General features: G+C 40.8%; 1 protein-coding gene across 8 annotated transcripts in view; it reads right to left on the bottom strand.

The window, feature by feature from the left end:
- The window catches only part of ANKMY1 (ankyrin repeat and MYND domain containing 1), a 43165-nt gene that overhangs the window by 5222 nt on the left and 23462 nt on the right, over window positions 1-14481 (bottom strand). For 6 of the 8 annotated variants that reach the window (XM_081861508.1, XM_081861510.1, XM_081861513.1 and 3 more), the window contains 7 exons: window positions 13101-13208; window positions 11370-11501; window positions 10558-10671; window positions 6628-6793; window positions 5246-5291; window positions 4572-4714; window positions 1224-1274 (listed from right to left, as the gene is read on the bottom strand). In XM_081861508.1, coding sequence (XP_081717634.1) covers window positions 1224-1274; window positions 4572-4714; window positions 5246-5291; window positions 6628-6793; window positions 10558-10671; window positions 11370-11501; window positions 13101-13208 — 760 coding nt within the window. The remainder of the gene's footprint in view (window positions 1-1223; window positions 1275-4571; window positions 4715-5245; window positions 5292-6627; window positions 6794-10557; window positions 10672-11369; window positions 11502-13100; window positions 13209-14481) is intronic. The other 2 variants (XM_081861509.1, XM_081861512.1) reach the window with 1 other exon arrangement.

Here is a 14481-nt window from a genome sequence, read left to right as displayed (position 1 = left end):
AAGGAACAAAAGTGTTCAGGAAACCCTGAATAGGTTTAATTGTCCTCATCTTCCCCATTGGCTGGGATCACCCAGGAGACAATTCCTGGAAGCAGTAGGTTCACTCTCAGTTTTGTTTGCCCTCAGAAATAAGTACACATAGCAAAATCTGACTAGTAACACAGTGCATTGTGTTTACAAGTTCATTATGTGATTCTTGATTGGCTGAAATCCTCTAGTGGACGAGAATGAAGTCCTGGGCAAATAAAACAATGAACCTGAAGCAGCAGTTGATTAGAAGTTCCAAAACTACAAAACAGACATGAAAAATGGAGAAGGGTCTCACTGGCAGGGTTTTTTCTCATGCAATTTTCCTATTGCCTCCAAAAGCACTGGTTGTACACATACTTCCCCCCACAGAAACGAGCAAACATTTGGCATCACCCTACTAGAAATGTATATCGTGACAAAGCATACATCCTAGCTCATTTTCCCCCCTCAAGCGTAACAGCATTTGTCTGTCTTATGCTATCTAGCAAAATCTAGCTTCCCTCCCACCTAGTTTTTAAAAAGACATTTGCATTGTCCATTCTAACCTAAAGAGTTGTATGAATTTAGAAAGCTGAGTTCCCTCACCCGACCGCACTCACATTCCCACCAATTCAATGTAAAGAAGACCATGCAAGCTCATGAATAACAGCAGCAACAGAGAGAAAATACACTGGAAGGATTGTAGGATTCTAATGTACTTTAGCTATAATGGCATTTTATTTATATATTTAGATACTGCTTATATGCCAAAATGGCTTCTAAGCAGTTTACAACTATAAAATCAATACATAGTTAAAATACACAAAAACAATTCTATTGGGGCATTAAAACATCCTTAATTTAAATTAAAATATTAACATATACAATAAAAAGCAACTAAAGAAGGAAATAATATATTTCATATTATAAATTATATTTACAATATACATGTATGCCCCAACCTATTCAAGCAATGTTCATGGCAGCTTACACTATGAAAAAAATCAATAAAAGTACCAACCATTTTAAAAAATAGTGAAAAGCAGGAACTAGGCTGCAGCAATTAAACCAATAAACAACAATAATACTGCAAGCAGCCCCAGAACCTTAGCAAAAAAGAAAATCAGCAGCTGATGGTTACAATTACTGACCATGGAAAACAAAAGCAGAACCAAAATAACAAAATAACAGATTAATAGTGACTGCTTACTTACCCTCCAAAGTACTCTCTTCTTCCTCACAAAAATCAGCTGTAGAATTAGCATCTTTTGCAGCAATAAAACAAGGTGCAAAGACATTTCAGAATATTCAACATTAAGACAACATTATGAACGCCTCAAAAGAATTGTGCCTTCCGTGGAAGTGCTAGCTACAAGTAACTTCTATACAGTGTTAAAAATAAATGGTGAGATTTAATTTATTGCAATGATAGAATTAACAAAGGATTGTGTTCCATTTACATATATTCTTAAAGTGTACATGCTTCCACTTTAGCAATAACTTCAACATACATTGCATGCCAAACAGAAATGATATAGTTTTCTCTTTACATAAATGGTTTTCTTAAGACTACATTCACATGAACAGTCAGTTCAGTTCAATGCACCTTAACGTATCTAAACTCCAGCTTTGTTCTCTCAGAGGAAGTTAAAGTGAAGCAGGAGCAAGAATATTCTTCAAAAAGAGAAATGTGGAATTCCACCCCAGAATTGTTTGTGGAAATGTTTGTTTCGGACTCATCCCTCTCTAGAAACCAAAGCCAATTGAGAACTCTGGGGTGTCACCTCTTGACTGATTTAACATGGGAATGTACCCATGTAGATAATGTGGAAGCAGCATAGCTATCCCTTGCTGCTAATAATTAATACTGTTCAATGGTTTTCATGTGAATGTACCCTCAGGTTTTCTGCAATCAACATCAATGATCACTGGAAATTCTACAAATGAAAATCAGCAGCTACAATTAAAAAAATCACTACCAATGATCTATTCATCTTCACTTAAACCACATCCTATTGGCTAGAAGAACTGAAGTGGAACTTTACGTCCTATCCAATCAGTGATCTCTTCTGTGTGACAGATCTCACTGTATCATCCAGTTGGTTCAATGGAGGAAATGCTGTTCACTGAAAAACTCTGTTCAAAAATTGCTCAGCCATGGAAGCCCCATTCTGTATCCCTATACTGAGAAGTAACACTAGGTGGTGTTTGTAGTGAATGTTCCCATGGAACACTTTATAAATAGTATTTATTTTCCAGCTTCCTTTGTTAAGTGGCCTGATACTGCATTTGCCTGAGGCTCATGGTTTCAAATGTAACTAAATCTGATATGAATCACATCCCTGATTTTCAAACTGTCTGATGAAAGTTTGATCCAATTCTTTGTGGGCAAAAGATCCGCAACCATCTGGCAAGTTTAGCATAAGCAAAGCAGTATTAGAATGCACAGTGTTGTCCAGCATGTGGAAGCCTTTATTGATATTGTCTATGGCATATATTTTTTCTGTAGAGAGCAAGAGGAAGTCAGTATCTTCTCAGACTTTCTTTGCTACTAACTATAGACATGGAATTTCTGGTGTTTAAAATTAACGTATCCCGAGTTCTGTCTCTAGTAGTTTGGGAAAATCTCAACCATGCTTGCTCCTTTCAAATGTGAAGTTTCTGTGACAAGTTCTTAAAGGCCAGATCTCTTCTTTGCATTGCCTCTCTTCAATCCTAAATAAGGATTTGATTTGATTTTTCATCACATCAGCAAAATGTAAACAAAAAAAGGAACTCCAAAAGACCTGAATGGTATCCTTTATGGGCGGGGGGTGGGGGGACAATGGTTAGACTCACATCATATTCATCTATAGAATTCTTTGCTTCTAGCATTCTTCACTGCACAAGATATATATGGTCCACTTTGCAGCAGCAGAAATCCTCTTCTTGCTCCAGTTCAAATGAATGAGCCTTCACCACCATTTGTGGCCATTCACTTACCAGTCTTCTACTTGATTTTAAAGTCCAAGTGTTCCGGGAGTTGAGCTATGATAAAGCCATCTGTCTTCACCACCTATGTGCTGTAGCCATGACTTTTTGTGCAGTGCCTCAGCCAAAATTGCATGTCACTCTGCATACTATCAGTCTCTCTCTTCAGTCCTAGTCTAGACTCTTGCACACCATAATTTCCAAAATCCATTACAATTCAGTCACATTTGAATCAAACATAGGAAATAAAAGAATTCCCTCTTAACAGCAAAGTTGGCAATACTTCATGTTATTTCCAGTAGGACAGCAAAACGGGAGCTCAACAGTTCCAACACACAACGTAACATTCTCTTGAAGGTCCCTACATTTTCCTGTACAAAAAAATGGTTTGTTTTTTTATAAATGTGGATTCTGATGTTGATTCAGTATCAGCACACACAGGTATTTCCTTTCATAGCAGAGATAAAACTCATACTTGCTGATCTTTGTATTTTGCCCATTGTGTCTCAAATAACAGGTTCACAATTCCAGGCAATTGTTCACTTGCCTTCCCAAATATAGAGTTGTTTCTTGCAAGGATGTGTACATGAGCTGATTTTTGAAGAAAAGAAATTACTTGAATAAAACCAGATTATTTTCTGCAGCATTTCAACTCACTCCTATTCAAAGAGAATTAGATATCCTTCCATTCCAGAACCAATCAATCAATTTTGGGAAGGGCTGTAGCTCAGTAGTACAGCATCTGCTTTGTATGAAGAAGACCCCAGGTTTGATACTGGCATCTCCAGGTAGGGATGGGAATGACTGCCAGTCTGTGGAGACCGTCCTGAGGGCGATGGATCAACCAATCTGCTTCAACATCAGATAGCTTCCTATGTTCCTATGCATGACACAATTCAGAATGAGCTGCAGAGCCTATATTCTGCAGTAACTTATCTGGCAAAACAAAAAATAAAAAAAATCCTTCCAGTAGCACCTTAAAGACCAACTGAGTTAGTTCTAGGTATGAGCTTTCGTGTGCATGCACACTTCTTCAGATACACTGAAACAGAAGTCACCGGACCTTTCTATATAGTGAGAAGGTGGGGAGGGGTATTACTCAGAAGGGTGGTGGGAATGGGTGATTGGCAGATAGCTGTGATGAGCCTGTTGACGACTCTTAACGACTGCAATAGGTCTAACAGGAAAAAGCAAGGGGTGAGAAGGTGAAAAATGGCTTTGTCATCAACATCTACTGTTCTATGACACCCTAGAAGTACACTGTGAAAGAGCACCATGTTGCAGGTGCATAATGAAGATCCTCAAGGGAACAGTACAGTCTGATTATGCTTTACAGTTATTGACAAATTGTATCGGTTACAAAACTTGTAAAGAGATGCATCGTGTTTCCGAATCAGTAAGCTAGAAAAAAAACCCCACAAAAATGTAATGCCAAAGTTCACTTATCAAAATTCCACATGTACAGGTTGGGAATAAGTGTAAGGCTCTTTGTGGTAATAGCAGATCTTATGGTGCTCCTATACTTACTACTTTCTTGTTTTTACTGTTGTGAATACACCTTGCTTTGAACACAACCAGACAAATCAACCTACCTAGGACACATTCTCTCTTATGACGCTCATTCCAAGCCTTCACTTTACAAGTCTTGCTGCAGGTGTAGATCTCGAAACAGCGCGTGCATACTGAGAGGTTCACACCAACTGATCGTCCACATTGGTAGCAATATTTAAAGACTCTGCAAAAGAGAAATTATGTGGAAGTCAACGTCTGTGATATTTATATAAGTTACCTTGTTGGGATGGACATAGTAAGTGATTATGTAGCTAGGAAAGGCGCCGTTGAAAATTTATTTACTTACATTTTGATTTCTAGTACTACTCTTATCAAAAACATCTTAGATTCACTGCTGCAAACTCACACTCTCAATTAAGCACCTGCAAGTCTTGAAGAATTGTCTGTTTCTTCAACACATGCTGTCTATAGGCAACTGGCCCAAATGCCGATGGTTCCAGTTTACTGAATGTTTTTTTCTCCCAACTGGTAGTTTCACACCACTTTGGGAGTTGCCTGCAAAACTCTGTTAACAGGTCATCATAGTAAATTAACTGAGCACTACATGTACAGGGCCGCAGAACAGGCCAAAGTGGTTAGGCTTATTCAAGTGGGTCCAATGGGGAGAGAGAAACATTGCAAGACAGCGTGCCATATAGACATCTGTAAGCTAATACGGACAGTGTGAATTTACATTTTTATATGCTGATCTTACTTGGGTGCATCTGCGTCCATTGATCCCGCTCCAGATTTCCTTCTTCCTGCACAACAACAGACATGCAAAAGGAGATATTAAATATTTTTTTACCTAAAGCCAGAGCGTGTATACACTTGAAAACAATTACTAATGTTTCAAATATCTTGGAATTTAATGAGTTCATTTCATCGATTGTTTCCTTCCTTATTTATTTCCTTACCAAAATTATATATCACTTGTTCGTTAAAATATATATGTTAAAAAACATTTAAATATGTATTTTAAAATATCCAACAGTAAACAGTAGCTAAAAAGAAAAGGCATGTAACTTGCGCATTATCTGGACAGGCTTGTGTAAAGAAAAATATTTTAAGCAGATGCCAAAAAGAGTACATGAAAAACCACCAAACAGAAAATGCGTAAAGGATAAGGATCGTGACCACTGTGCAGCTCCTATAGTGTTGAGAGTACACCAACAATAGTAGGAAATGTTAGTACCCCCGAAATCAAGTTTTGGGTCTAAGAATAGCAGCCTGCACCAGAGAAGGGAAGTTCTGCTTTGGCCTGGAGTGGCAAGGAGAGAACATCCATTACAGTAACTCAGACAGGGCACACTCAGACAAGCTGAGTTGCAACACTTCCTACTAAAGGCACTGATTGCTATCTTCTTCACTATAAATATTGGCTGCCCTCTCTTATCACTTGTAAATTTAATTTAAAGTTAAACAAAAGAGAATCAGACTCCTGGAAATGTTAAACCAAGACATGATCACCTGTCACCCTTCCCTTCTCCCCCATGCCCATATAACTAAGCCATGGTCTCCTACCAGAAAGAAGCAAAAAAATATGTTAACCCCTTTTCTCCAACCCACCCGCACAGAATAAAGATGCATTTTTGAAGCCATTTTGGCAGAGATTTGGGAGTCTGGTTGTGATTCTTGCATTTCAGGGGTTAGACTAGATGACCCACTGGGTCCCTTCCAACTCTACAGTTCTATGATCCTACCACCTCCGCTTTCCCTGCCCAAATTTACTGCATCCTTGTTTTTCTGCATGTTTTCAGGCATGCTTTTAGAATGACATATATAGTTAGTTTTAACCATTCTATTAATTTCAAACTCTATTATTCAACCTATTCTTATTGTGCCGTTCATCGATTCTGTCTTAGCATCATTAGCAAATATGCCAATTCCTTTTTAGTACAATAAAATTACTCTTGATTTAGCTTAAATGTCCTTGTTCACCCTTGGAATGCCAAATTCTGAAGTGCATTCAAGTCTCAGTGTCAAAAGATTAAAAAAAGGGGGGGTGAGGATTGAATGTGAAAACTCAAAGCTTACAAGCAAACTGTAGATTCCTAAATATATCGTTATACTTCCAAAGGTTTCGCTTGGCCTCACCGTATTTGAGTCTTCGAATTTCCTCTCTATCCCACTGTTTTTCTCTCGACGTGACGCACTCTCGAAGCCGTTCACTGAGGTACTCCAACAACTTTTTACGGCTGGTGAAGGTTTCCCGCTCCGTTGGCGATAGGGCATGGTACGGTGTATGGAGCATTCTCTTATCCTGCAAAACACAAACACCCACAAGATGCCGGCGAGGAAGCAGATCTGTACCCTCCCAAAAATATACTTCCTTGTTATATTTGCAGGGAATGCACGAGAGCGTTGTACAGGAAAACCACTATGACGCCAGTAAGATTAGCATTTCAACACCCTGTAAGGTTGACAGTGTGGGACGCGGGTGGCGCTGTGGGTTAAACTACAGAGCCCAGGACTTGCCGATCAGAAGGTCGGCGGTTCGAATCCCCACGACGGGGTGAGCTCCCGTTGCTCGGTCCCTGCTCCTGCCAACCTAGCAGTTTGAAAGCACATCAAAGTGCAAATAGATAAATAGGTACCACTCCGGCGGGAAGGTAAACAGCATTTCCATGCGCTGCTCTGGTTCGCCAGAAGCGGCTTAGTCATGCTGGCCACATGACCCAGAAGCTGTATGCCAGCTCCCTCGGCCAATAAAGCAAGATGAGCACCGCAACCCCAGAGTTGGCCACGACTGGACCTAATGGTCAGGGGTCCCTTTACCTTTAAGATTGACTGTGAAAGAGGCTGCCTTGGGAGGGTGGGGGGCTCTCCTTCACTGGAGGAGAGACCAGATGGCCATTTGTCAGGGATGCTAAAGTTGCATCATACATTGAACAGAGCACTGCTCCGGACGACCTCCAAGGTACCTTCCAACTCTACGACTCTATTATTTGTAAATTATCTCAAGTGTTACAAAAGCATCCTGGAGTCTCCTGTGATCCCTCCTTCCAAAGAAACTGAAGCTCGGAGAAGTTTCTGCTCCTGGAACTTCCATACTACTTGGGAAGCGGAGCACACTTAACAGAACTTAAAAGCCCCCAGCCAGACATCACCAAGTGCATGGGGCTCTGTAACTGCTGTGTCCTTATTGCTCAGTGGTGATGTCTAGATTACTTGCAGAGCAGGCGGGTCCGTTGAAGAAAAGAGGCTTCCAGCCTTTCGACCACTTTCTGGTGGATAGAGCAGTCCCCAAGAATACAGACACTGGCCAACCCTGCCCTATTCCCTAGCTCAGGAAACACAACAGCCAACTCAAATAAAAAGTAAAAAGTAAAAATCCAACACTTCCTCTTACCCTTACTTTACTATGTCATTTGAAAGCAGCAATGACTTATGAGGGCTCTTCTTTTCACAAGCATATGCTTACTCTCATAACTCAGTAATAAGCAGTGAAATACACTGCACAAGTCATACATGCAACTTGGAAGCAAGTTTCAGAAACAGCAAATTATAAAGATAGACAAATATAACTTTTTATATAATTATAAATATTGAGAAATAAATACACACACATACAGAGAGAGAGGGAGAGAGAGATGTGTGTGTGTGTATATATATATATATATGCAGGTTTTGGTGTCCTCGGGTGTCTTCCCGTGTAAAAGTTGGGGTGTCATGGAAGCCATCGAGATAGAGAAACACCCTCACAACATGAACAAGCGTGACGACACATCCCGCTTGCCAGACATCTGGAAATTAGCCCTCCCCTCAAAAACTGACACCAGATCCAGAGGCACACAGAACGCCAACACCAATCAACCACACCAGACCCAAACCCAGACCCTCTCCACAGATGAATTACAGACACCATCCAGTAGCCAATCCATGGTGGCACCTCCGGATGCTGCACCCCCCTGCAATCCCTACACAGATCTGGCTGACACAAGCCACAAAACCACAGCTCGCCCCTATACACGAAGCCAAGCCAGAGCACAACTAAGTACAGTACAGCCATCTTCTCAGGAAAACTCTTCACAAAGTTCAAGAGGTCAAGACACAAAGACTTTAACAACTAATCCACACCTAATGACCCACCTAAGTGGTACTCAGGATATCACTCAAGAAATCACTCAAGATATCTCTCAAGTAATTAAGGAACAAAAGAAGAAAAGGCACACTAGCCTGGGAACTTCCTCTCTGCCCAGAACATTGGAGGCTATACACCACACCCCCTCTACAGTATTTATAGGAACTCAAACACTGAGATCCTGCTCTGTTCCAGTAACAAGAAGCCGAAAGCACCAGCCTGAAGATGACGAGTGAGACCTCGTCGAAACGTCGCCTAGACACCCCAACTTTTACACGGGAAGACACCCGAGGACACCAAAACCTGCATTCCTGTACCCGTGAAAATCTACGAAAGCAAATATATATATATATATATATGCAGGTTTTGGTGTCCTCGGGTGTCTTCCCGTGTAAAAGTTGGGGTGTCTAGGCGACGTTTCGACGAGGTCTCACTCGTCATCTTCAGGCTGGTGCTTTCGGCTTCTTGTTACTGGAACAGAGCAGGATCTCAGTGTTTGAGTTCCTATAAATACTGTAGAGGGGGTGTGGTGTATAGCCTCCAATGTTCTGGGCAGAGAGGAAGTTCCCAGGCTAGTGTGCCTTTTCTTCTTTTGTTCCTTAATTACTTGAGAGATATCTTGAGTGATTTCTTGAGTGATATCCTGAGTACCACTTAGGTGGGTCATTAGGTGTGGATTAGTTGTTAAAGTCTTTGTGTCTTGACCTCTTGAACTTTGTGAAGAGTTTTCCTGAGAAGATGGCTGTACTGTACTTAGTTGTGCTCTGGCTTGGCTTCGTGTATAGGGGCGAGCTGTGGTTTTGTGGCTTGTGTCAGCCAGATCTGTGTAGGGATTGTGACACAAGCCACAAAACCACAGCTCGCCCCTATACACGAAGCCAAGCCAGAGCACAACTAAGTACAGTACAGCCATCTTCTCAGGAAAACTCTTCACAAAGTTCAAGAGGTCAAGACACAAAGACTTTAACAACTAATCCACACCTAATGACCCACCTAAGTGGTACTCAGGATATCACTCAAGAAATCACTCAAGATATCTCTCAAGTAATTAAGGAACAAAAGAAGAAAAGGCACACTAGCCTGGGAACTTCCTCTCTGCCCAGAACATTGGAGGCTATACACCACACCCCCTCTACAGTATTTATAGGAACTCAAACACTGAGATCCTGCTCTGTTCCAGTAACAAGAAGCCGAAAGCACCAGCCTGAAGATGACGAGTGAGACCTCGTCGAAACGTCGCCTAGACACCCCAACTTTTACACGGGAAGACACCCGAGGACACCAAAACCTGCATTCCTGTACCCGTGAAAATCTACGAAAGCAAATATATATATATATATATACACACACACACACACACACACACACACACATGTTGACAGAGAACAAAAGACATGTTCACACATAGGAAAGAAATGTACATGCAGCTTGAGTTGCATTTGTTTTCCTCATAGCCATTTCCATCAGCACTGCTCTGCTAAATAAGTGGTACTCCTAATGCAAATAGGAACTCTAAAACAGTTAAACTCGCCCTCCATGCCTGCTATCATCCCCCAAGCCATCAGCCGTTATCTGCATTTTAAAGAACATGTACAGTAAAGGCAAGTATGTTCTTTATGTCACATTAAGTTGGTCCTGAAAATCACTCTTCACCACCCACAACCTCTGATCTTGTAAGGTGATTGCTACTAATAATAATTTAAAGGGAACCTTGCAATCAAGTGTGAATTCATTTTCTTTCCAAAGGCAATGTCTGATCAAAATCTCTGTAAATCTTTGTGGAAGTAAAAGGTCAATGGAAAGATAAATTTGAGTTCTAAGGAAAATGAGAACAGATGCTAGAGCAATCTGTGGCACTTGGCATTGATTTCTTTTGTCAACTATAGCAGCAAAGTTCACATATTTTTAACATGTTTCTATAGTTCGAGGCACTGAAAAGATACCTGATAGATTCTGAAATGTGCATAGTCCACCACTGTTCCCACTGCAGTTCTTGTCTCATCCCCAATAGTAATTGGCATCAACATGTCTGCACCTCCTGCTATTAGAGAATTAATCTGGGGAAACATGGGAAATAAAATAAATAAATAAATGCAGGCCATCAAGAAGCTCATGCGACCACTCCCTTAAGTACCGCATACAGCCCAAAACAGTGTTAAGAGTTATGGTCACAACACTTTCTTTACAAACAGCGGATATACAGTGACTAGACTCAGTAGTTGCCCAGTTATTTGGGTGGCAAGGCAGAACTCAAATCATTCAGAGGGCCACTTTTATTTTTCTTTTGTTTCTCACTAACTTAAAAGCACGCTTCACTACATTAACCGCATGAAAGCATTTTTTAAAATAATAATTTCAACCTAAACCTTTTCATTTTCACCCATCATCAGGAATCTTCTTTCCTTTTGAGTCACATTGTGCACACACTTCTCTTTCTGTAACACTACAGATCTCTGAACCTCTGTCTTCGAACCCACCCTCCTCCCTCTCTTCACTCGACAGCACACTAGGTATATCAGCACACCCCATAACACATCATCTCGCTTCTTCACCATCAAATGTCTGCGCCCCCCTTTTTAGCCCCCCTTTTTCTGTTTCCACCTCCTCATATGTCTCTCTACAACTCCTTTTCTCAGTCACCTCCTCTCCTCTCTCTGCACCACTCAGCACTTCCACAGGTCCACTTGCACCTACATCTCTGCTGCCCCATTTTTCTCGCTGTTTCCCCACCCGCAGGTATCAACGCTTTTCTTACCAATGCAATCTTACTTGCTAGCGTCCTCTTAAATTCATAAGTTGTGTTAGCGACAGCACACAGGGCACTTCCAACTGCTTGACCTAGTGGGAGATTTGGTTCAGCTCCACCAGCCAGAAGCTCAGCCACTGCCTGAATAATGCAGCACAAAGAAAAATCTTGGAAACCATCTCAATATACACGTTACCATTTAATGTGACCTCAAGGATCCGCTAAATCAGAACAGCATTTAACAGAATTTACGGTCATTCTGTCTTAATCTCGCTGCTGGTGCAAGCATGGCTAAGAAACAGGGCAAGGCTAATTCGATGGATGAAGCAGGACTGGCTGCCCAGGTTCCTCCCTCCCCTTGTGAACAAGACCTCCATTGCCATCACCACACCACCTTCTGCAACAAAAGTAGCAGTCGAGGTCTGAGCATGTCCAGCAGATGGTGAGGAATCTGGTGAGAGGTTGAAATAAAAGGGAATGCTTAGCCTAAATAGAAGCAAAGGTTAAAGGGAGACATCAGAGTGGTCTACAAAAATTTGAAGAGCTCTCATGCAAGAGATGGGAGACTTGATCTCTTTTGCTCCAGTGGGCAGGACTATACTGTAGGGTGGAAATTTCAGGGAAGCAGAATTCAGGTCAATATTAGGAGAAACCTCTTGGTAGGAGAGACTGGGAGCCTCAGAAGGTTGTGCGTTCTTCACTAGGTGTTTCTAGGGGTTCTAAGTAGAGACTGAATGGCGATCTGCTAAGATGCTGTAGATACAGGATTGCTGTACTGAGCATGAGGTTGGACTGGATACCTTCTTAAGCCTCTTCCAATTACAGTCATACCCTTGGAAGTCGAACAGAATCCGTTCCGGAAGTCCATTTGACTTCCAAAACATTCGGAAACCAAAGCGCTGCTTCTGATTGGCTGCAGGAAGCTCCTGCAGCCAATCAGAAGCTGTGGAAGTCCCGTTGGACATTTGAGTTCCAAAGAACATTACAAACCGGAACACTCACTTCCAGGTTTGCGGCGTTTGGGAGGCAAAACGTCTGAGTACCGAGGCGTTCAGGATCCAAGGTACAACTGTATATGATTCTATGAGGCAGCTGCCCGCAGTGTGGTCAGAGTAGGGTGCTCTGCTAATTGAAGAATTTCTTCCCATTGTAAATAGCAGGCATGTTGTTTGGGGGGTGGGGGGTGGATTCTGAGTGGGACCCCAGTGGGAACAAAAGTCTCGCCACCCTGCATAGCACATCCTGATGCGCAGCCTGCGGGGAGGGGCGCTTGAACCAGCCATGTGTTAAATAAATAAATCAGCCACACAAGGCCAAACCGTGTGAATAAAATGAAATGTACTTTGGCCTTAAGTCACAGCCCTTTACCATTGTCCTCATTCCTCCAACCCAAATCCGATAATGTTTTTAATGGTAATATTGAAGTCTGCATCAATATACTAGCAAAACTATGAAACTGGGCAGGTTATAAAAGTGATTTATCGTTTGTGCTATAGGGATTTGTAACCTCCTAGAGCCCTGCAAGATTCTGACAAAGGTTAGAACTATATATAACTCAGTTATATAATATGCACATTTTCCCTTTTACAAGCTTCAAATAAGATTGATTAAAACTGTCCACTTGCAACTGATTACTATTTAAATAAGAACTGGAATCATCCATCTGATGTGGCAACAATGTCCGCAGATTTTCTCAAAGAATAAATATGGAGGGAGGGGAGGGGAGGGAAGATAGCATACCTGATCATTTCCACTAGCTATAGCCAGAGAAAGAGGGGAGTGGCCACTCCACAAGACATTTGGATTTGCATTGTGTTCTAAAAGAAGACGAACAACTTTGCTTGCATTCTGGAAGAGGAAAATACAATTAAATATGATCAATAAAGAAGAAACTTTTTTTAACTTAAATAATGGATCGACTTTTTAAAACGTAAATTACGTATTTAAAATATGTTAAGACAAAGACATGCCTGCATCTCTAATTGTGAAGTTAAAAACTAAGCTAATTTGACTGGGTATTTACCAACATGCATACTGATAAGTTTCAGTTCAGAATTACATAACAGAAGTTATGGATTTGATGCAACGAATCCCAACAGTATAGAATTAAACCTACTCATATAGACATAAGAAAAAATGGACCAAACTGCTATAAACAAAGAATGCCCACAATTACAGATAGTTAATTAGAGGTAAAGTTGGGTTATTGACTTTTTATTTACGTAACCGATGGCAGTAATACAAAACTGCCAAGTAAGAAATCTATGTCAATGAAGCAATCAGCTCTGAAATGAGACAGCATATTGGGCACAACACAAATACAGCTGATTAAATAGGACCTTCCAAGTTCTGTTAATCTACAGAAGACTCAATCATTAACTGTAATTAACAAATAAAAACCTTAATTGTTCAATGAGAAATCTCTAAATGCTTCAAATATGGTGCTCAAATGTATTTAACATTTCCCATTTTCTACCACATAAAAATTATCACCTGCTATCCCTCCAGCTGGCCTGAGGTCACAATCCATGCCCATTTACCTGAAAATAAGTCCAGCTGAACTCACAAGGACTTGTCCTCTTGAACCTATAGAGTTTACTATCTATTGTAATTTCAATGAGATAATGATTTCCCATCATATCTCTTTTCAACCACCACTCTATTCAAGCTCTCCAAAAGTAGATAGAAAATAGGAATGGAAATGGGGAGGAAAAAAATGAGACTTAAGAAGTGTCAAAGCTATTCACATTCATTCAGGTCTAAAATTGGAAACTAGATTTTCCAAAAGCTTTCTCCCCAAATGTATAATTGCTTTCTGTACAGTTCTGGAACTGAGAGATCTTCGATTTGCTTTCATCTCAAAGGGAGTATTTTGCCCTTTAAAGTTGAAAATTCTATTAAAGCAGGCCATAAGACCCAGAGTTTTTGTTATACAACAGATCCTATACAATAGGTTTGGATAAAAACAAAGATCTTCCTAAAACAAACAAACAAACAAACATAACAGTGACCAGCAGGTGACAGAGAAGGGATCCAGAACAGGACTTCAGTGCTGAAGGAAAGCAGAAACAACTCTTTCCCCCAGGCTGCTTTCTAGTTCATAAAATCATAGAATTGTAGT

This window comes from Podarcis erhardii, assembly GCF_964252035.2.
Source record: "Podarcis erhardii genome assembly, chromosome: 5".
Classification (NCBI taxonomy): Eukaryota; Metazoa; Chordata; class Lepidosauria; order Squamata; family Lacertidae; genus Podarcis; species Podarcis erhardii.
Note: the sequence above shows the minus strand (reverse complement) of the source record. Positions and strands in the feature narration are given on the sequence as shown.